At 46.6% G+C, this 22,301-nt stretch overlaps 1 protein-coding gene across 1 annotated transcript in view; it reads right to left on the reverse strand.

Annotated features, from left to right (window-relative positions):
* Nucleotides 1-22,301, reverse strand: part of RSF1 (remodeling and spacing factor 1) — a 56,971-nt gene that overhangs the window by 13,508 nt on the left and 21,162 nt on the right. The window contains exons 3-11 of the mRNA XM_061351381.1: nucleotides 16,935-17,027; nucleotides 16,108-16,313; nucleotides 15,285-15,442; nucleotides 9,825-11,551; nucleotides 8,873-9,070; nucleotides 7,621-7,725; nucleotides 5,999-6,078; nucleotides 4,553-4,607; nucleotides 3,627-3,736 (exon numbers count right to left, since the gene is read on the reverse strand). Of these exons, the coding sequence (XP_061207365.1) occupies nucleotides 3,627-3,736; nucleotides 4,553-4,607; nucleotides 5,999-6,078; nucleotides 7,621-7,725; nucleotides 8,873-9,070; nucleotides 9,825-11,551; nucleotides 15,285-15,442; nucleotides 16,108-16,313; nucleotides 16,935-17,027 (2,732 nt within the window). The remainder of the gene's footprint in view (nucleotides 1-3,626; nucleotides 3,737-4,552; nucleotides 4,608-5,998; nucleotides 6,079-7,620; nucleotides 7,726-8,872; nucleotides 9,071-9,824; nucleotides 11,552-15,284; nucleotides 15,443-16,107; nucleotides 16,314-16,934; nucleotides 17,028-22,301) is intronic.

Consider the following 22,301-nt stretch of genomic DNA (forward strand, 5'->3'; position numbering starts at 1 on the left):
ACACACAAACACCAGTCTGCAAAAGAGACTTTTAAGCACCATTAAAGTCAAAGGAAAGTGATTCATCCTGTCTGAATCTTCCTTGAAACCTTATTTCAGAGAGCTCTGTGCTCCTCTTTAATCTCATGGGCATTTCACTTCATGGATCTGCACCCTCCCAAGGTGAACAGATAAAACATAGTGTACACAGTATCACTGAATCACAGAATCCCAGACTGGTTTGGGTTGGAAGGGACCTTAAAGCTCATCCAGCTCCAACCCCTGCCATAGGCAGGGACCCCTTCCACTGGAGCAGCTTGCTCCAAGCCCCTGTGTCCAACCTGGCCTTGAACACTGCCAGGGATGGGGCAGCCACAGCTTCTCTGGGCACCCAGTGCCAGCGCCTCAGCACCCTCACAGTAAGGAACTTCCTCCTTAGATCTAACCTGAACTCCCCCTGTTTCAGTTTAAACTCTGTAATTATATATAAATAAGCTGTAATGTTACAGAACTAAAGAGAAGAACCAAAAGCCAGATCTGGTTTAGTGGAAGGTGTCCCTGCCCATGGCCAGGGGTTGAAACTGGACTGAGCTCTTAAGGTCCCTTCAACCCAAACCATTCCATGATTCAAATAAGTATTTGAGTGTGTTTGTCATGCAGCAACATCTATAAAACCACCTGTTATCTCTGCACAATGAGTAACTCATTTAAAGGGAACAGCACTTGGAGGAAAAACGATCCAATGCTTTTATACAGATGATTTCAGTTTGCTTCTCCAGTCAAATCTCACCAAAAAGGATCATTCCCTGTAACACCACATGGATGTCTTGACATCTGACATGCAAAAGTTGACAATTTATGGACTACAGCTGGCAGTGTGCACTTGCAGCCCAGAAAGCAACCGTATCCTGGGCTGCATCAAAAGGAGCGTGACCAGCAGGTTGAAGGAGGTGATCCTGCCCCTCTGCTCTGCTCTCGTGAGACCTCACCTGGAGCATTGTGTGCAGTTCTGGTGTCCTCAACATAAGAAGGACATGGAACTGTTGGAACAAGTCCAGAGGAGGCCACGAGGATGCTCAGGGGCTGGAGCAGCTCCTGTATGGAGCCAGGCTGAGAACGTTGGGGCTGTTCAGCCTGGAGAAGAGAAGCTGCGTGGAGACCTCAGAGCAGCTTCCAGTGTCTGAAGGGGGCCTATAGGGATGCTGGGGAGGGACTCTTCATGAGGGACTGTAGTGATAGGACAAGGGGTGATAGGTTCAAAATGAAACAGGGGGAGTTCTGGTTGGATATAAGGAAGAAGTTCTTTACTGTGAGGGTGCTGAGGCACTGGAATGGGTTGCCCAAGGAAGCTGTGAATGCTCCACCCCTGGCAGTGCTCAAGGCCAGGTTGGACCGAACCTTGGGTGCCATGGTTTAGTGTGAGGTGTCCCTGCCCATGGCAGGGGGTTGGAACTGGATGATCTTAAGGTCCTTTCCAACCCAACCCAAACTATTCTACGATTCTGTGTTATTTAGATGCAAGATTTTCTCCTCATATTTAAACCCCTAATGTTTTAGATATGAACACTGACAACTGGACAAGACTTTCATTAAAGATTCAGTTTCTCAGTCACGAAAGAAAGATTACAGTTGTATTTCTCCTACAGCAGAAGAGGCGAGGAATAACTCCAGCATTACTCTGTATTCCAGTAACAAGCAGAAACCACTCTCTCCTTTAAAAATAAGGTGATGGATTTTCTGGTCTCTTTATATATTCCCTAAGAATAATGGCATGTGATGTGCAAGGCAGGTTTACACCCCAAGGCAGTAAGTGAAACTATGCCATCAGTAAGATTAGTTCCACCTCACTCAAACCCCCATTTTCCCTCCACACCACTAAAACCCCAACCTCTTTAAAATGGAAGATATCACTTGATGCTTTCAGATCACTGCTACCAAACACCCTGGGCTCCAACGTGAGCTGACAACAGCCTGCCCTTGAGGTGCAATGGATCATCGCTTCTGCTGCTGCCGTCTTCATGCAGCAGATCTTTGCTAACCTGCTCAGAGGGCTCGACAGCTCACTGGAGTGATACAAAGGGATTACAAGTCTCTAGAGAGCACAGTGCCACACGATACACATCTGTCTGTCAGCAGGGTAAGGCATTTCCCTGCTGAAGGAAAGCAGACACGATTGTCAGTGACACCAGTGGGACTTCACTGTGGGCGTGTAAATGTGAAGTGACACACTGACACGTGTAGTATTTTCAGCAGCTCTAAGTTAGGTTTATGATGGAGTCTGTAAGAAATACTCTCTCATTTTTGTATCAGAAAAACATTATATGAAACATTACTTGGATTTGGGAAATCCAATCCCAGAGTGCAGCACAGGCTGGGATCTGCCCGGCTGGAGCAGCTCTATGGGAGAGGACCTGGGGGACACAAGCTCCATAGGAGTGAACAGTGAGCAGATGCAGCAAAGGCAACAGAATGCCGGGGGACATCAACAAGGACATCACCAGCAGAGATACAGATGTCATTGTCTCACTGTGCTCAGTGCTTGTCGGTTTTCCACCCTGGGAATACTGTGTTCAGTTTTGGTCCTGTTGCACAAACCAGGTGTGGATGGGCTGGAGAGGGGCCAGAGAAGGGCCACAAAGGTGATCCAAGGGCTGGGCAGAGAGTGAGGAAAGGCTGAGGAAGCTGGGACTGTTCAGCCTGGGGAAAAGAAGGCTCAGGGAGACCTGATCCCATGTGCCAGGAGTTAAAGGGTGGCTGCAAAGAAGATGGAGACTCCCTTTTGACAAGGAGTCCATGGAGAAGACAAGGGGTGATGGGCACAAGTTACTGCTGGGATGATTCCAGTTGGACACAAGAGGGAAATTTTCCACACTGAGGACAACCAGCCACTGGAATAATCTCCCCATGGAAGCAGTGACTCCCCAGTGTTGGGCACTGTTAAGATTGGGCTGGACAGGGTGCTGGGCCATCTAGTCTAGGTCATGCTTTGCCTGGAGAGGTTGGAGCAGATGATCCCTGAGGTCCCTTCCAGTCTGGGACCTGTTTCCAATATCCTGGAACTTTCATTTACCAATTGCATGTTTATTATCACAGTTCCTCTAAACAGGTACAGACCATTTTTAGATGAACTGTCTTATTACTGCACGTTCTGTTTCATGCCACTTTCATGCTGGACAGAGCCTTGGGTGACATGGTCTAGTGCGTGGTTTCCCTGCCCATGGCAGGGGGATGAAACTGGATTGTCTTAAGGTCCTTTCCAACCCAAACCATTCTGGGATTCTAGGTAAAGAAGCCCTAAGTGGGCTAGGAAAGAGAGGAATATAAGGCTTTTAGACACAAGCACAAGTTTCCCTTTCAACTGAAAGGAAAGGTTTGATTCAAATCCTTTAACATACTGCAGGAACTGCAGCAACACCCAAACCTTCTCCAGCATTCCTGAACAAAGCACCACATGCATTTCTTCCCTGCCTCATGCCTTCACTGCAGCACCTCAGATGCTTTTGCAACCATTAAACTTAACCAGCATTGAGAGGAAAGAACAAAACCCACTTTAGTTGGGCCTCTCATTTAAATGTACCAGGGTGCAGGTGAAGTGGTGCTTATAAAGAAACCAAGTTTGACTTCTCTTTGCTCTACAAGGTGCTGACCTGTAGCTTATGCACTTCCGGGTTCGGGTGGATCTCCTTTCAAGCAGCTTTGATTTGGGCTTTTTGGAATCTTTCTTCTTCTCTTCGTGACCTTCGGGTATTTCTGGCTCCTGTTCACATAAGGCAGAAGGGTCAAAAAGCTTCATCTCCCCCCCCACTCCACACCCACTGTGCCTGAGCTCATGATACTGGTAGTTCCTATGATCCATAAGGGGGACAAAGTTGGCTTTATTACAGCCAGTTGGAGTGGAAAGTCTATGTTTAAACCAAAACGAAGTCACGCTTTGAGCTCTCATGCAAAGAACAGTTTCTATCACTTCAGACAAAGGCCTCTGGCAAAGACCTCAAGTGAATCACTTTAAAATGTATCTAAGAGGTGAGAAGAGGCTCTTTTCCACGTGAATAAACCCAGATTTCCTCTTCTGTAAATGGAAACCATATAAAAGCACGTTAATAAACCCCTAAATGTTTATAACCACAAGTTCAATCCATATTTGAGGGAGGCAAACATTACGCCTCTAATACACACAGCATATTCCCTCTGAATCATAAGCCAGGAACATTTGTTCCCATCCATTCCATGACAATTAGACCTGGATAATTACACAGCAGACACCAGGGTTAAATAATTGCAATCCCACCTTTATAACCTATAGACCTGCAAAGGGCAGGGAGGTGATTCTGTATCCTCCACTGACAGAGGACTCCATGGAGCACCAGCTGGCTCTAACACACACCAGGAAGCTCCCTTGGTTTCTCAGCTAAATTTAGTCTAAACCAAAGGGACTACAGTTAGTTCTGACCTCCATAGAGATGGATTTCTCTTCCCAAGATGCTACAGCACCTGTTAATGCACCACTGAGGAATGTCTGCCCTGAGAAACTTGGGATATAAACCAGTACTCCAACACAGACACAGTAACCTACCTGAGGTGGGATGATGTTCTCAATACTGATGCCCACGTACACCAACCGCTCTTTCCTTTAGGAGAGAAAAAGGGAAAATGAGCTTACAGACTGTAGATATTATCAAATAATGCTGTAATAAGCACTGCTTGAAGCTCGTACTATCTCTAGGCAGAAGCATCCCAAGAGGATGTTCCAACTGAAATCAGTTATTTTAGTTGGAATTATGTGCTAAAACTCCTCTGATTACATTTTCCCGCCTGCATAATGTGGGAGATTCCACAGAGTTCTGACAAACAGTACTTGAAGATTGCAGCCAACACAGAAGTGATCAAAGTGGGGTGTAAAAGGCAATAAAACAACTGAAAGAGTAATGTGTCCAAGATTATGTGGTCAGATCCATAACCACGACCAACTGGACTCTGAGGGTGCTGAGGCGCTGGCACAGGGTGCCCAGAGAAGCTGTGGCTGCCCCATCCCTGGCAGTGTTCAAGGCCAGGTTGAACACAGGGGCTTGGAGCAAGCTGCTCTATGGAAGGTGTCCCTGCCTGTGGCAAGGGGTTGGAACTGGATGAGCTTTAAGGTCCCTTCCAACCCACACCACCCTGGGGTTCTATAACCTTGGAGGCACTGAATGATAAAACAAGGAACTCAAAATCACACCAATCTGGAAAAATGACAGGATGCAATTCCAAATGGACACGTGCCAGATTTTAGACCTGGGCAGGAACAAACAACTCCAGAAACACTAGGGAACAAACTTGTCCTGGGGGGGGGGGGTGGTTGGAACTGCATGATCTCTAAAGTCCCTTCCAACCCAAACCCTTACATGAGTCTATGAAGTAAGGGGCTACGTAGCAATTCTTTGCTGGAGGAGAAGAGTCTGAACAAAGATCAAGTCAAGCTGCTCTGGGAACAACTATGATGACAGATGGACTACAGCAACTGCAGAACCTTGTCAACCTGGCAAAGTTTAACAGAATCCAAAGCAACAAGACTCAACCCCCACATTAATCTGGATCTTTGTAACAAAGCTGGGACTTTGGATGGGGCTTGGAGCAAGCTGCTCCAGTGGAAGGTGTCCCTGCCCGTGGCAGGGGGTTGGAACTGGATGAGCTTTAAGGTCCCTTCAACCCACACCAGTCTGGGGTTCTGTGACTCTATGACTTAACTTTGCTTACAGCAGGAGCTGTACACTGGGCTGACAATATAACTGACACATGCAGCCGAACCATTTACCTACAGGTATGAGAAAGCCAAATTCGTGTTCAGGCACCTTAAACAAACTTTAATACAAATGTATTTGCTTGCTTTTCCCAATTATTGGGCCTGTTCCCAGCACTGCACCACCACCAACCAGTGGGAAGTCAAACCTGGCCTTGCCACTTCCCAGCTCTTTCACAAAGCTCGTTCAGTTATTACCCCCTCTGCAGAGCACTGGCTGTGAACACAACCACACACCAGTACCTGCGCTCCGCACGCTCCTTCTTCTTTAAGACCACATCCAGATCTTGTAGCTGTTCTTCTAATTTCTCACAGAGCAATTTCTGAGGGATTTAAACACAAGATTAGCTTCATTCACACCAACTGTTTTCACGTTCAGATGGTTCAGTCACTACTTCTATATCTGTCTGGAACAAGGGTGAGTTCTTTGCTACACTGGAGGCACCTCTTTGATGAGGAGAACAAAGTCCATCTCCCTAAAGCACTTGTGCTCCAGCATGAGCTGCTACAGCCATGCATCCTCCCAGGAACTGGCATTCACTGTCAGAAACAACATGCCTAAAGCAAGAGGTTTAGAACCTGCACTTCTAAATCAGCACCTCATTTCTGTTGGTATTTACAGCTTTGCCACAGAGAAGCCTGAGGATTTCATAGCCATACATAATATGCACACACAGAGGTACCTGTCTGGCCCTTAATCTTTGGAGAACACAAGAGTCTGTGGACAGCACAATAAAAAGTGGAGATACACTTCAGGGTTCTTTTGTTACCAAATGTCTTACTACACCACTTTATATACAGGTCACTGAGTACGAAAGTGACTTTTCATGGACAAACTGCCTTTTGTTCCATGTTAATGCCCTCATCGTACCCTTTCCAAGGATGATCTTCATGCTTTTACAAATCTGCCATTTCTCCTATTAAAAATCACTTAACACCAACAGAGCAGGGAGATGCTCTACCTACCAGCTGCCATCCCAAACTGGGTAAAGAAAACACTATTATACAGTTAAGATTATCATTACTTAAAGTTCTCCTAAATGCAACTAAAAATCACTGCTTGGTGGCACCACATCGTGTCACGTCCAGTGTGGGTTTTTACAGGGCAACAACCCTTTTTGGCATGGAATCTTCCTAAAAGGGGTTTGGGAATCAGGCAGATTACTCTGAATATGTGCATCAGTGGTTCTCCATCAATTTACCAGGAACAGGAACACACGCTCCCTGCCTTAGCCCTGCAAGTCTGGCTGGTTTACATGTCCTTTAAATGAAACCAGACCCATGCACCTATCTTTTGGCAAAAGCAACTCCTAACCTTCAAGAACATGTTCATGCTTGTCTGTTACTCGACAAAGACAATTTAGGCTTTGCCAGCAGAGGCAAACTATGCTGTGAGACTCATTAGAAACAGCAGCTTTCTTCACCCAGCTCCTGAGCATATGTCTCTGAAGAAGGATCAGCACTGAGAAACAGCTGGCTGCTTTGGCCACTGAGCCAAAGATGGGAGAAGACCAGTGTGGCTGGAAATACCCATCAGCAACACAGTCACCACTAGCAGGAAATGAAAGGGAAGGGAAAACCACCTCACAGAAGTCAGGTTTAATAACGGGCAAGATGGAAGCTGTGGCTGCCCTATCCCTGGCAGTGCTCAAGGCCAGGTTGGACACAGGGGCTTGGAGCTCCAGTGGAAGGTGTCCCTGCCTATGGCAGGGGTTGGAGCTGGAGGAGCTTTAAGGTCCCCTCCAACCCAAACCGTTCTGTGATTCTCTAACATCACCATCCCCACCACTCATCACAACCTATTTTTTAACAGAAGACAGATAAAAGCTGAAGAGCAGAAGAGTGAAGCTGAACAGGAAGCATACATGCTGGCAGGGTGGGCAGAACCACTCTCCATCAGGGATGATCATCAAGGGAGGGCGAAGGCAGGCTGTGTGGTACCCACTGTCACAGGAGTCACACAACAAAATCTGTGGAAACAAAACAAGCCATGAGCATCTTTTGGCATCCACAAGATGTAACAAGCTCCAGAACCACTTCTGCAGCCAACACAGAAGAGCTTTATAAATAGCTTGGACTGCACCAACACCTCCCAGAATCCTGTATCACTTCTCACTGGAGGCTTCCAGGGCCGGGAGTGGGTTTTATGGGGAAGTTTGTATATCACAGTTTTCCATTTTAACACCAGATTTCCTCTTCTTATGTGTTCTCAGGCACTTAGTACTACTGGACTATGTAGCATGGCATGGAATCTGGTAACGCTTTCCAGATCCCAGATGAAGTGGAAAACTCCATCTGGGCAAGAAGCAGTATCCACACAAAGGAAACCTGGTTATTCCTCAAGTCAGGACCATTTTATGTCCTCGACAGGAGAGACAAAATAGGGGCATAAAGAACCAGGCAGCTACTGAGGTTCATATTTACCTGGGTATAACTGGAGACATCCCTATCCATTAAAGCTGAGGAACAAAGCTGGTATAAGCTGTGTGAGTACATACTAGAGTATTTATGTCTAACATCCTAAAGGTGAAACCTTGTCTCAGCTATGCTAGGATACATCACACCCCTCAGAGTAGGCTTGTTCTGTGGATTTATAGCAGGACATTAGGATTTCCCAGGTGAACAGCGGAATTTGTGATGATGTCTACCACTGATGAATGAGAACTGTACCAGGAAGAGGGAAAGCTCACTGTGCTCTTCCTATATGGGATTTTGCTGTACTCGGTCCCCAGGGTGATGTGCAGCTCTATCCAATGTGGATGACTATGGAGCTGTGACCATGCCACAAGACACTAGAAAGGACACATTACACTGCTGGGCTTTTTGATGTTGTCTCCCCTGTGCTCAACGAGAGGCACAAGCTCGAAACCTCACCCAGGCTCTCAATGGGCTAAATTGTGTTATATATATGTCACAAAAGACAATAGCTGAAAGGTGGTAAACAGAATCAATCACTTCCCTTCTTATTAAAGGCAAACTCATTTACTATCAGGAGTTTACCACCTAAAACCTAGAGAGGATTCTCTCAAGAGCCACTGCAGAGAACGCTGCCCCTTTGACACCACCAAATCCAATCCACCACATGCACACAACACCCGACAGCAGGTAACAGCCTACCAGCTCAGGGTGATTGGGAAGGCCACATTTCTTGCACGGCTCATCGTCATCAGCAGGGGCAGCTGCTTCTTCCTCCTCTTCTTCCTCTTCCTCCTCCTCCTCTGAGTTTTTTTCACTCTCTGAGGCCTCGCTTTCATCGTTGCTGGAGTATTTCCACCGGCCGCGTGTCCTCGTACCCGTCCACCGAACCTTGCTTCTCTACGAGACACAGCAAAGGGAAGCACAAAGGAAGCTCTCACAGATCACATAAAACACTTGTGTCTACACTGAATGGATTCATTCCCATCACAACAGCTGAATTTAGCACAGAGCACTGCACTGAATAAAGGGTCTCGTCAAAGAGCCTTCAAACGCAAGCCGGTAATGCAGGGAGAGAAATTCCTATCTCCCTGCTGGAAGACACTCTCAAGGAGCATCTTCCATACGAAGACAGGCTGAGAAAGCTGGGGCTGGAGAAGAGAAGCTGCGTGGAGACCTCAGAGCAGCTTCCAGGGTCTGAAGGGGGCTACAGGGATGCTGGAGAGGGACTCTTTATCAGGGACTGTAGCAACAGGACAAGGGGTGATGGGTTCAAACTGAAACGGGAAGTTCAGGTTGGAGGTAAGGATGCTGAGGCGCTGGCACAGGGTGCCCAGAGAAGCTGTGGCTGCCCCATCCCTGGCAGTGTTCAAGGCCAGGGTGGACACAGGGGCTTGGAGCAAGCTGCTCCAGTGGAAGGGGTCCCTGCCCGTGGCAGGGGTTGGAACTGGATGAGCTTTAAGGTCCCTTCCAACCCAAACCACCCTATGGCTCTATGATGCTATGGCTGACTCTGCTAACTGGAGTGCAAAGCTACTTTCCTTCAACAGCTCACAAAAGGAACATAATCCTCAATACTCAACAGGTAAGTGCATATTCTTACAGGTAAGACTAGGGGTGATCTTTACTCCCAGGTAACCAAACAAAGTTTTACCTTGTTAACCTTAGAATTTGATTCCTTCTCTTGTTTCTTTACATCTTCTTTCCGTTCGGGTTTCTGTGCTGCTGCAGGTTTCTCCTCCTCCTCCTCCTGTCGCTTTTTGTCAGTTTTCTGATCCCGAGTCTCCACAACTTTTGGAGTGGGCTTGGAGATCCTTGGAGACCTCCTCAGCGTGCGGCCAATGCTGACCTCTTCGGGCGGCGTTTCTGCCTTTCTCTTCCGACTGGAGATCCTGATGGTTAATTTAATCCCTTCTTTCTGCCTTTCAGAAGTGATCTCCTTGTTATCTGTTGTGCAGCTTTCTTCTTCAGACACCAGCTTGTATTTAAACTTGCTTTTAGGAACTGGAGTGTCCTTTTTACTCTCTGAGGAGTCCTCTAGACTCGAAGCATGGGCATCATCTGATCTATGTGGCTCTAGCTTGGCAGCTTCTGGCTCTTCCTCTTGTTTTTCAGGGCTGGATCTTTCTTCTTTGCTCTGCTCAGGTTGAGGCGTTTTCCTTTCAGAGCCCTCCTTTTCCAATCCAGAGCTCTCTAAAGCAGCAGGAGAAGCAGGTGCAGGGGGTATGGCAGCAGCTTTTGGAGAAGCAGCTCTCTCCTCAGACTCACCTTTCCCTTTCAAAGGCTCTTCATCAGACAGTGCTGGGTTGGGCAGCTCTGCAGCAGCAGATGCAGGCGGGGACTTCTCTACCTTCTCTAAGCATTCTTTGGGTGGCGAGAGTCTCTCCTGCTTGATGTTTGTGGCTGGTTTCTCTTCACTTGGTTTGGCACAGGTTTCAGGGTTCGAAGGCTCTTCCACTACCACATCAGTGGCTGTGCTGTCGGGGGGTTCCTTCTCCGCAGGACTCGATTCCTCCTTTAAAGGCACTTTCTGATTAGAAGCCTCAGAGCCCGCAGCCCCAGTCTCCTTCAGCACAGTCACTGCGTTCTTCTCCACCTCACCCGTTTTGATGATTTTGCTAACAGAGTTCAGGGGCTCTGACCCCTTTTCCCCACTCTTCCCATTTTTCTCCTTCAAGGAGCTGCTCTCTTCCTTTGCGCCAGCAGAGTGCTCCGGCTTGTTATTCTGTATGACGCTTGGGGTTAGCTTTTCGCAGCTCACCTCTCCATTCACCAGCACTTTCCCATCAGGACATAAAGCAGTGATTGTAGGGACTCTCTTAAAAGCTTCTTCTTCAGGTTTCCCTTCTTCCTTCAAGACATCCTTTGTTGGAGTCACGCACTTACACAGAGGCCCCTTGATCGGACTGTCATAGTCATCGGTCAGCTTGATCTCTCGCTTCTTAAGCGGTATTTTGGCCTGCTGGTCGTTTTTCAGCTTCTCACTTTCTTCCACTGTTTTCTCCACTATTTCCTGGGGAGTTTTGACATTAACACAAAATTCTAACCTCTCGGGCTCATGCACTGCCATTTTATCCGTGCAGCTTTTGACTTCTTTTAAGTCTTTTGACTCTACTTTGTTCTCCTTCACCTCGACTTTAACAGGCTTGACGTTTTCCTTGAAGGAGTCACTTTCTTCTTTGACAGTTTGCTTTTCTTCAGCGTATTCTGAAGCCTTCTCTAATTTTACTATTACTGGCAACTTGATGATTTCTTTTTCTTCCACTTTCTCCATTTTCAGGGTGTTTTCATCTTCTCTGAGCGCAGGAAGAGGGAGGGTTTCTGATTCCATCGCCTGTTCCTCCACCTCTTCTTTCTCCTCTTTGATTTTTACTTGATTTTCTGTTGATAAGAGAAAAACAACTATGAATCACCCAGAGGACCTACAGGGTCACAAAGAGCACCCATCAAAACAAAGGCAGATGTCAAACACCCAACAACCCAACCCCCTCATAAATGAATCTTCTCTCATTGAATACCCAGAGGTCTGCCTGGTCTAACGCTGTCATTGAATGAATGGGATGCAAATTTTTATCTATAGAAACACAGTTCAGCTTAATTATACACCAAAATAAACCTAAACTGCAGAAGCTAGCAGCAGAATTCTGCATTTATCCTTCTTTAAACAGCCATCCCAGCCCCTTCAACAGTGGCGTCATGGTTTCAGAGGGTACATAAAACAGACGCATGAAGCACCAGCTTGAAGTCTTGCTTGAGTTCATGAATTCATTCACAAACTAGAACATGGTGGAGGAGTCCACGGTCTTCAAGTGAAATTCCATATGGAAATCAGCCCTGAGCCATTCAGAGGAAAGACAAGACATTCAACTGCCAGAGGGGAGACTGAGCTGAGCTCTTAGGCAGAAGCTCTTCCCTGTGAGGGTGCTGAGGCGCTGGCACAGGGTGCCCAGAGAAGCTGTGGCTTCCCCATCCCTGGCAGTGCTCAAGGCCAGGTTGGACACAGGGGCTTGGAGCAAGCTGCTCCAGTGGAAGGGGTCCCTGCCTGTGGCAGGGGTTGGAGCTGGAGGAGCTTTAAGGTCCTTCCCTACCCAAACCAGTCTGGATTCTGTGTGTAGTAAGGAAGAACAGAGTTGGTAACATTTTCAAATCCAAAGCATGTACTCATGTAAGTCTCAGCAGCCAGCACAGCAATGGAAGATGAAACCCGGAGCGGTAACATTCTGAAGGTTCAAAGCTGGTTTTTTCCCTCTCAGAGAAGTGCTTCCTGCTCTGATCCCTTGTAACACAAAAGCTGTCTCTTTAAAGCCATTTGTCCATAATGGTGAGAACTGAGGTTATTTTTCCTGTGTCCAGGTTCTTCCACCCTCTTTTCATTTATTTCTCCCTACACTCTGTTCAACCATTTCTTCCCTTCACCTCCACCTTTCTCCCAAACTTCATCAAGGAGCACCAGAATCCCAAATCTCCTCTACACCAAAACTCAGCAGCTGTAGTTGTCCACAACTACAGCTATAGCCACAGGCTATAGTTTAACTCCCCACACTGCTCATAAAGCATTTCAGACATACAAACTGACTTAGCTGGTGCAAAAGTCATCTCAACACCACCTGAGTCAACTCCTCAGGCTGGTAAAGCAAATGCAAGCATTGGGTCACTTGATCTTCCTGCATGAACTTATTTAACACTATGGAGTCTTGGGTGACATGGTTTAGTGTGAGGTGTCCCTGTCCATGGCAGGGGGTTGAAACTGGATGCGGTTAAGGTTCTTTCCAACCCAAACCATTCTGATTCTGTGATCTAGGAAGTGGCCAAATCAAACAGGTATCAGGACTTCCAGTAGGTTTTCACTGATCACAGAAGAGCTTTGTGTGAGAGGTCCTTGGACTACTAGGAAGAAACACTAAAGCTTCTCAACTGAGAGGCCCTGAGCAGTGCTTTGTGACTGTGCATGTATCATTGCATGTATCAATTGTTTCATCATTCATTCCATACATGGGAATAGTGCCCAGGAGTGATTCTGCATCAACATGATGTGAGACACAGGCAATATCAGTACTTGGGATTCATCCTGCAGTGTTGGTAACCACACAGGTTGTGTTGTCACTTAAATGCAGAGTGACACACTGGAAAAGCCTTCGACTGTAAGAGAAACCTGCTGGAGTGCATCCCAATTCCCTGCCATTTCTACATTAAAGCTTCCACAACCACTTCAGTGTTACCTAGATGTTTTATTTCTTCTGCTTTGTAACTGTTTGTTACAAAGAATGAGAATAAAATAGCAAGCCTTTCCCTTTGATACCCAGAACCAAGAGAGGCTTTGGCTAATTCCATATGTCAGATTAACTTAGGATGTATTCCTTCTAAACCTCACACTGAAATCCTTAAACCTCTCTGTGAAACCATCTCCTTCCATTGTGGTAACACCAAGCTGTAACTGGGGTGGAGTTACTTCGGATAAGCAGCTTTTAGCTTTCCATAACCTGAGAACAGAGCACATCTTGCAAAGTAAAGTACTTCAGGTTGACAAATACTTGCTGAAAGCAATGCACACATAAACAAATCAGGCCCATTAATACATATGTGCAATGACATTATAATAAAGAAGGAATAAAGGTTCTTTGCTAATAACAGCAATGCAGGGGAGGAAGCCAAGGACCACTTCACTTCTAAAACATTTGAGTATTATAAATCATTACAATTAAACTCATGTTGAGTGCTGGAGTCTTCAACGTAAGATGGAGCTGTTGGTGCAAGTCCAGAGGAGGCCACGAGGATGCTCAGGGGCTGGAGCACCTCCTGTATGGAGACAGGCTGAGAACATTGGGGCTGTTCAGCCTGGAGAAGAGAAGCTGCGTGGAGACCTCAGAGCAGCTTCCAGTGTGTGAAGGGGGCTACAAGGATGCTGGGGAGGGACTCTTCATCAGGGACTGTAGTGATAGGACAAGGGGTGATGGGTTCAAACTGAAACAGGGGAAGTTCAGGTTGGATATAAGGAAGAAGCTCTTCCCTGTGAGGGTGCTGAGGCGCTGGCACAGGGTGCCCAGAGAAGCTGTGGCTGCCCCATCCCTGGCAGTGTTCAAGGCCAGGTTGGACACAGGGGCTTGGAGCAAGCTGCTCCAGTGGAAGGGGTCCCTGCCCGTGGCAGGGGTTGGAGCTGGAGAAGCTTTAAGGTCCCTTCCAAACCAGATCATTCTGTGATTCTATGATTCTTGAAAAATCATGCTGATTGTGAAACAGTGGAGGATATAACCTGTATTTTTTTGTTTCAAACTCAAAAGGAACCGTGAACAGTGCACCCAATGATACCTTGATTTCAAACATGGCATTGCACAAACAGGTATTTTTCTTCTTTTAAATTTTAATGTTGCTAGAACACGTAAAGTTTGGCATCAGCTCAATGCCCCCAAAAAACATACAATGATGAGCATGCACAGCAAAAATAAAATTCTCCTTATAAATAAAAGCCTGAGCCTAAATAGGCACAAAATACCTTGCAAAAATACTTATAATTTCAAAGTACTCAATACTGAAGGGCAATGGAGCTGGTAAAGAACCTGCAGCCCAAGTGTGATGGGGAAGGGCTGAGGGACCTGGGGGGTTCAGGCTGGAGAAGAGAAGGCTCAGGGGGGACCTGATGGCTGCCTACAAGTGCCTGACAGGAGGATGGAGCCAGGAGGGGCTGGGCTCTGCTCCCAAGGAACAACGGATGGGACAAGAGGAACCGGCCTCAAGCTGCACCAGGGCAGGTTTAGATGGAGCTGAGGACCAATTCCTGCCCCAGAGGGTGCTCAGGCATTGGAACAGGCTGCCCAGGGCAGGGCTGCAGGCACCGGCCCTCTGCAAGGGTTTACACCCTGTGGAGACAAGGCCTCAGTGCCATGGGGCAGTGGTGGCCTTGGCAGTGCTGGAGAAGGGATGGACCTGATGAGCTTAAAACTCTTTTCCAACCTGGCTGATTCAGTGGTTTACTGGATTTACTTTGAACAGAAACAGGTTCTGTGGGTTGATTTTCTTTAACAAGTCCTGCTCTAACACAGTAACTTTTCAGGAAGTTGAGAATTCTTTACACTGCCATAGCACAACATTGAAAACTTGAGAAAAGAAGGCAGAAAACCTTGTGTAGATGCTTCTGCACCCTTTTTGGTGTCTTCATCTTCTATGCTGGGGCTTTCACGGGATGAATTCTCCTGCTGAGCATTGCTGGGTTTCAACAGGGCAGGATCAATCTGTGCTTTCAGCAGCTCCAGGGTCTCAGCGAGCTCATTGCGGTTTCTAGATGACAGAATTAAACTCCGTGTTATCTGATAAGCCACTTGCTCAGCCCAAAGGGATTCATAGCAAATAAACAAACACCATCTGCTTGAATGTGCCCTGCCCTGAAAACCAAATACACAACCACAGCAAAATGCCTGTCCCACCAGTACATCCTTCATAGTCAGAAGACTTCCAATTTATCCATACCAAAATGAAACTCCTTTGGGGGAAGGACCTTTTCCATCTCATCTAAAGCCCTCTCAAGTCTGGATGTGAGCTGCTACTATACTTTAACGTATTATCCTCTTACCCATCCTCACTGACTGCTTTCCAGTTGCTTTTGCCCTCTCAGTGGAGAGGAAGTTGCAGTTATCTGCTCCAAAAGGAACAACCACATCATTCAAGTGACATCTCCAAAAGCAGAGGCCTACAACGGTGGCTGCTGTGAGAAGCTGCCAGAAGCTTCTCCTGTATCCAGTTGCCCTTCCATATCTCCTTTGTAGCTTAAGCAGAAAACAAGTTACACATTGGCTGTTACCAACACATACACGTGAAGGCAGAGAATCCTGCTCCATGACAAATGGAGTTATTAACACAGATTGCTGAGGCAGTCACAAATGGCTGAAAATCCCTATAAGATAAGGAAAAATAAAGGAAATAAAGGGGAAATAAAAAAGGAATACCTAACAATGCACTTCCAAGTGGATCCATCCTGGTCATCCTGTTCTTCTATGTACATCCTGACGTTATGCTCTTGATCCAGCTGATACCAGTACATGAGGCCATCCTTGTCACGACCGATGGGCTGAAGGCGCATGGCATCAGCATCCTCCTCATTAATGATATTCTTGAACTTGAGGTTATCATCAAACTGACATTCACAGAGATACTGGGAAAGGGAGAGAGAAGGGAGACTGTTCAAATGTCAAAATACAGACAGAAATAAGAAAATCAGTCATTTGGAGCTTCTTTTTAGGTCTCTTTCTATCGTACCTGTGACTTTCAGCTATCAGGGGGGTGTTTTCCAGATCATGTTGGTTTGAAATGAAAGAAGTTTTGGGGTGTGGGTTTATTTTTCCAGCTTAGAAACTGTATTTGTAACTATTTTCTTTTACCTACTCCAAATAATCTCACTTTACAACGAGCCATCGCCAAACTTGGAAGCAACCCTGAGAGCTTCCTCAAGACTTGAAGGCCCATCTCTGGCTTTGGAACAAGCTAATGAACATCTCCAAGTGCACTGCACAGGCACAGAGATGCTGACAGAACAGTCAGTACAAACCAGTTTCCACTCAGAGGATGAAAAGAATGCAGAGTGTTCAGTTTGGGCCTATTCCACTCGAATGAATCTGATGCCTGGCACAAGATGAGATCTATATTTAATGTACCTACTTATGGCTCAGCCAAGCTAAATTTGCAAGCTGTTGCAGTGAGTGAGAAAGCCAAAGCTCCAAGATATGTAAGTGAGCAAGGAAGAAGTCCTTCAGCACCTCAGCTGATGAATGAGTACCTTCAGAATCCCCAGTTTGCATTCAACACTCATTTCCAGGTATCCTTTTTTTTCCATCTCCCAAGCCCACGTGCTGTTGAATTCTTGGCATATCTGTCACAAACAGAACCACAACAGTGCCAGGGTTAGTGGATAAAGGCAACTTTAAGCTTTTGTATTAACAGTACCATGTTACAGTAACAATTATACATGAGCTCTTCAGATAGCAGGTCAGAAAGCCTCAAAGAAAACAAAAGTGGGATTGCTTGGCAAGCACTTGTGAGTCTCTATGAGAGAACAGATCATTGAGGCTCTGATCATAGCTGCTCACAGCAGCCTTCCAGTATCTGGAGGGGAGCTATAGGGATGCTAGGGAGGGACTCTTCATTAGGGACTGTAGTGATAGCACAAGGGGTGATGGGTTCAAACTGAAACAGGGGAAGTTTAGATTGGATATAAGGAAGAAGTTCTTTACTGTGAGGGTGGTGAGGCACTGGAATGGGTTGCCCAGGAAGGTTGTGAATGCTCCATCCCTGGCAGTGTTCAAGGCCAGGTTGGACGAGGCCTTGGGTGCCATCGTTTAGTGTGAGGTGTCCCTGCCCATGGCAGGGGGTTTGGAACTGGATGATCTTAAGGTCCTTTCCAACCCAAACCATTCTATGATTCTATGATTCTATGATCATCATCTGCATCTGATCCAGCCATGGGGCTCAGGAGCCAGCAGTCAGGGTGTTTGATGGACCTTGGGATCTTGCTCTTGACCCCAGGGGTTTGTGCCATGGCCCAAGCTGTTGGGGAAGTTTGCTGTGTGATGGTCCCAGCCTGAGGGCTCAGTTGAGCATCCCGGGGCTGGATTTGGGGTACAATTGCCCATTGGTAATTCCCAGGAAGCTGAGAGGAGAAAGGAAAGCATCCATTGTGGCACTTGGGATGAAGAAGAAATTGGTAATGTTGGAAAACATGGAAGCAATGGTGGTGCTCACCTGGGAGGGAGGGTCTGGATATGGGCATTGCCTGTGGACAGGGAAGGAAGATGGCCTCGTGTCCTCAGTTATTATCACAGTTCCTCTAAGTAGGTACAGACCATTTTTAGATGAACTGTCTTATTACTGCACGTTCTGTTTCATGCCACCTTCATGCTGGACAGAGCCTTGGGTGCCATGGTTTAGTGTGAGGTGTCCCTGCCCATGGCAGGGGGTTGGAACTGGATGATCTTAATGTCCTTTCCAACCCTAACTGTTCCATGGTTCTATGATTCTGTCATCACCACAAGGCTCTTTAAAGCTCTGAAATTGGGCAGCACAGCTCTGAACCAGGAAGATATGTTTGTCTTTGCTGTGCCAAAGCTCCTATTCTTCTATTTCTGACTTTAGAATAGAAACTCTCTTGAGCAGACATTTCCTATTACACATCCTTATGGCACTTAATACATCTTGGGCCACCTGAGCCCTACCCCTTTACTGCAGATAAATGCCACTGACACTCACTCTGCACTGTGGAATCATGATTCTTTAGAAAATAAGCCTGGGCTTCAAGCTGCTTGATCAATATTTTAATGTATAGAATCACCAGAGAATCAAGTGGGTTGGAAAAGCCCTTTAAGCTCACCCAGTCCAACCCTTACCCCAGCACTGCCAAGGCCACCACTGAGGCCTCGTCTCCACGCTGTGTGAACCCTTGCAGGGCCGGTGCCTGCAGCCCTGCCCTGGGCAGCCTGTTCCAATGCCTGAGCACCCTCTGGGGCAAGAATTGTTCCTCAGCTCCATCTAAACCTGCCCTGGTGCAGCTTGAGGCCGGTTCCTCTTGTCCCATCCCTTGTTCCTTGGGAGCAGAGCCCAGCCCCTCCTGGCTCCATCCTCCTGTCAGGCACTTGCAGAGTGAGAAGCGTGGCCAATTTCTATTTACTTCAAGCAAATACATTCCATGACACCAATATAAGGAAAAACCAAACAAAAAAAGTGGCAGTAGAGTACAAGCAGATTGACTCAGCAGAAGCTCCAACAGTCATGGTGCAGAAGGAGTTCCCTCTCCTCCTAAACAACTCAGACATAAACAGGAAAGAGCTGTTTAGCAGTTGAGGACACGTGGTGAGGCTATTCCAGGGGAAACACCAGTTGAAAGGAGGCAAAAGCTGATCAATCTCCAGTCAAGATTATTCTTAAATGCTTCTATCAAATGACTGTCCAGATTAGCACAAGCTGCTGCCCTACAGCCTGCAAGGAATCAAGGCCCTGCCTGACGGACTCAGTCAAGGCTGTGATCTCCCAACCACCAAATGATTATTAAGCCCAAGATACAGCCACGAAGCTACCTGGAAACTTGTAAATCACACCTGAAAGCAGCTTTCTCTGGAAACAGCTGCCAAAATAACCCTAAATTTCACCCACCAGAAGTAGACCTCACCTGACTCACGTTGTAAAACTCCATGTGGGCTATAGCCCCATGGCTGTGCTACCTACCCTCTGCTATCCTCAGTACCAACACCTTTTCTTCAGTGACCCATGGGTAAGCCTGCACTCAGATCAGCTCACCCACACCATAAATCATACTCTGACTTTAAACTATGGCCTACAGAGAAGTGTGAAGAGTGCTCTCAGGTCACAGCGAATCCTGCTGGAGGGCCACGTTTCCTGCACCACGGTTAAGGAACCTTATGTGAGCACTTCTCTGACACAAAGCCAAAGCTGACAGCGAGAGACAATCCCTCCTCACTCACAAAATGGGGTTACTCTGCTTTCTCTCCCATTCTCAACTGTGCAACATGAGGAACACTGGGAGCTGTACATCAATCCCTTGCTGAGGGCATGTGCCAGTCGCTGCTCATTACTCACTCATCAAGTATGAAAGCAATAATGAGAAGTTTCACATGCTGTGGAAGTGTGTGGCTGTCAAAGCAGAAGCTCAGAGGCAGCAGAGCTGCTGAAGCATCTGTTCAACCTGAAAAGACTACGTTTTGACAATTAAACCCCAGATGACTGTGCTTCCTCCTGATAAGCACTGTCATAACCCTGAACTATGGATCTCACCGAGTCTGATGACGTGGTACTCTCTGCCTTCAGAAAGGGGACTTTTCACAGTGATAAAGAGCTGCTGCTTGCATGGGCTTCTGCACACTAAGGAGAGGTCAAAGCCATCTCACCCTGCAAAAGAGAACCTGAAACATCTCAAGTATTTCCAAAGCAGCTACGATGGCATCTGACACTATTGCCATGTTCCTAACGGTCACTGTAAAGAGTGAAACCAGGAAGGTGAAAGGCAAAGCAGAGTCTGCCTGGGTGGGACTACAGGCACCTGAATTTTAACAGCCAGAAAAGACACTGTGGTCAAAATGTGCCAGTTTTGGGGTTGAATGGGCCAGATGGACCAGTCCATGTAAACCTTATCCATATAAAACTGCAGTATATGCTTGACAAAGGCCAAGTCACAGTATCCCAGATTGGTTTGTATTGGACAGGACCTTAAAGCTCATCCAGCCCCAACCCCTGCCACGGGCATGGACCCCTTCCACTATAGCAGCTTGCTCCAAGCCCCTGTGTCCAACCTGGCCTTGAACACTGCCAGGGATGGGGCAGCCACAGCTTCTCTGGGCACCCTGTGCCAGCGCCTCAGCACCCTCACAGGGAAGAGCTTCTGCCTAAGAGCTCAGCTCAGTCTCCCCTCGGGCAGGTTCAAGCCATTCCCCTTGGCCTGTCCCTACAGGCCCTTGTCCCAAGCCCCTCTCCAGCTTTCCTGCAGCCCCTTTAGGCACTGGAGCTGCTCTAAGGTCTCCCCTTCAGGAGCCTTCTCTTCTCCAGGCTGACCCAGCCCAGCTCTCTCAGCCTGGCTCCAGAGCAGAGCTGCTCCAGCTCTCTGTAAAGTCTTTTGCCAGGGGACAGCACAACCTGAATTAGCTCAACTGCTCATTTCCCACAGAAGAGCTCAGCTGAACAGCTCCTCTTTATTGTTCACATGTGTAGGACAAGCCACTTCTCTACCTCAGCCCTACATGCCCATACACACTCCTTGCACAGAGAAGAACTATTTTCTTCCAAGCTGTTTGATAAGCATTTTATAGTACTGTAAGTACAGCCGATTTTAAGCCTAGTGCCATCTTCTTCCAAAACAGACTTGTGTAGATGCTCGTGAGCCAAGCTGGGTGGTTCACTATCAGAAGACTCAACTGTATGGTTCCCTTCCTACCCTAACATATAGTCATCTGTCAAAATACCAGCCACAGCTTAGAGACATTGTTTTTACCATGCTCTTTGCAAGCATGGCAGTCAAATAAAGCATAACTATAAACAGCTGGTATATAAAACCCCGTATTAATACTACTTATGTGCATAAATATGAAGAGCATATAAATGTGAATGCTCTGTATTTAAAGTTTCCACCTTAAGACATGAAAACAGTCACATATAGAATGTATCAACCCCTGTTTTATCAAAGCAACACATTAGTGGGTTTTAGCAAAGGAAAAGCAGGTCAACATTAGAGTATGTCAATAATACAGTGAGCAACCTGCAGGCATCTAGGAAAGTGCTCCCAGTGGTTCCACAATGCTTCCCAATGGTTCCGTTTTTCCTGGCTTTTGTGGCTTTTCCCAATACTCCATTGTTTTTCTAAATTAGTTACATCCCTTTGAAATGAGGACAACATTAGCAAACCTCTCTAGCTATATTCAAATTCCTTTGTTCTTCAATGTTTCTTTGAACCATTGCCTAAACTAAGCTTCAAGTTAGCTAGGGGAGGTGGGAGGGTTTCCTCACCACTTCCCATCCTTTCAGTGCCTGCTGAAGGAAGATTTTTCCCTTGTAACCTTGGTTTATCCCTCTGCTTTCTGCTCACCACACAAGTGCTAAGTTGCTTCAGCAGAGGACATGCCAGACTCTTGTTTTTCTCAGCTTGCTGCAATGGCTTTTTAGTGTATTAAGGAATTCAACGCAATTCAGTAGCTGCAGTAATATGTGAAGTACACACAAGTTACATAAATTATTACATTATTCTTCTAAAACATCATTATAAATGCTTTACAACTGGTTAAGAGGTTACATTTAACCCCAGGCCCTTCAGCAGGATAATTCCTGACATAATCCCAGTCCTAAACGCATCATCATCTTAACAATGCATAAACCTCAAGATGAATCCCTGGCTCTGTAAAACTTAGAAAGCACTTAAGGGACCAAAAGGCACCTGAATTTGCTGCTTATTATTATCTGTGTCATTGGTCTTACCATAATGCTGTGTTTCTAAGTAAGATGTGATCATGGCTGCACAGACAATACTAAGACTATGTTTTTGTGCATTAAAAGACACACAGAACATACCCAAGGGGGAAATGGTAACCCATTAATTTTGAGTATCTATTTCTATTTTCTGAAGCAGTGTAAACACTTTAAACTGAAAACT

The sequence above is a fragment of the Neopsephotus bourkii genome, unplaced genomic scaffold (assembly GCF_033783945.1).
Source record: "Neopsephotus bourkii isolate Nb327-2 ecotype Australia unplaced genomic scaffold, CSIRO-AGI_Nbou_v1 NB_580, whole genome shotgun sequence".
In the NCBI taxonomy this organism is placed as follows: domain Eukaryota; kingdom Metazoa; phylum Chordata; class Aves; order Psittaciformes; family Psittacidae; genus Neopsephotus; species Neopsephotus bourkii.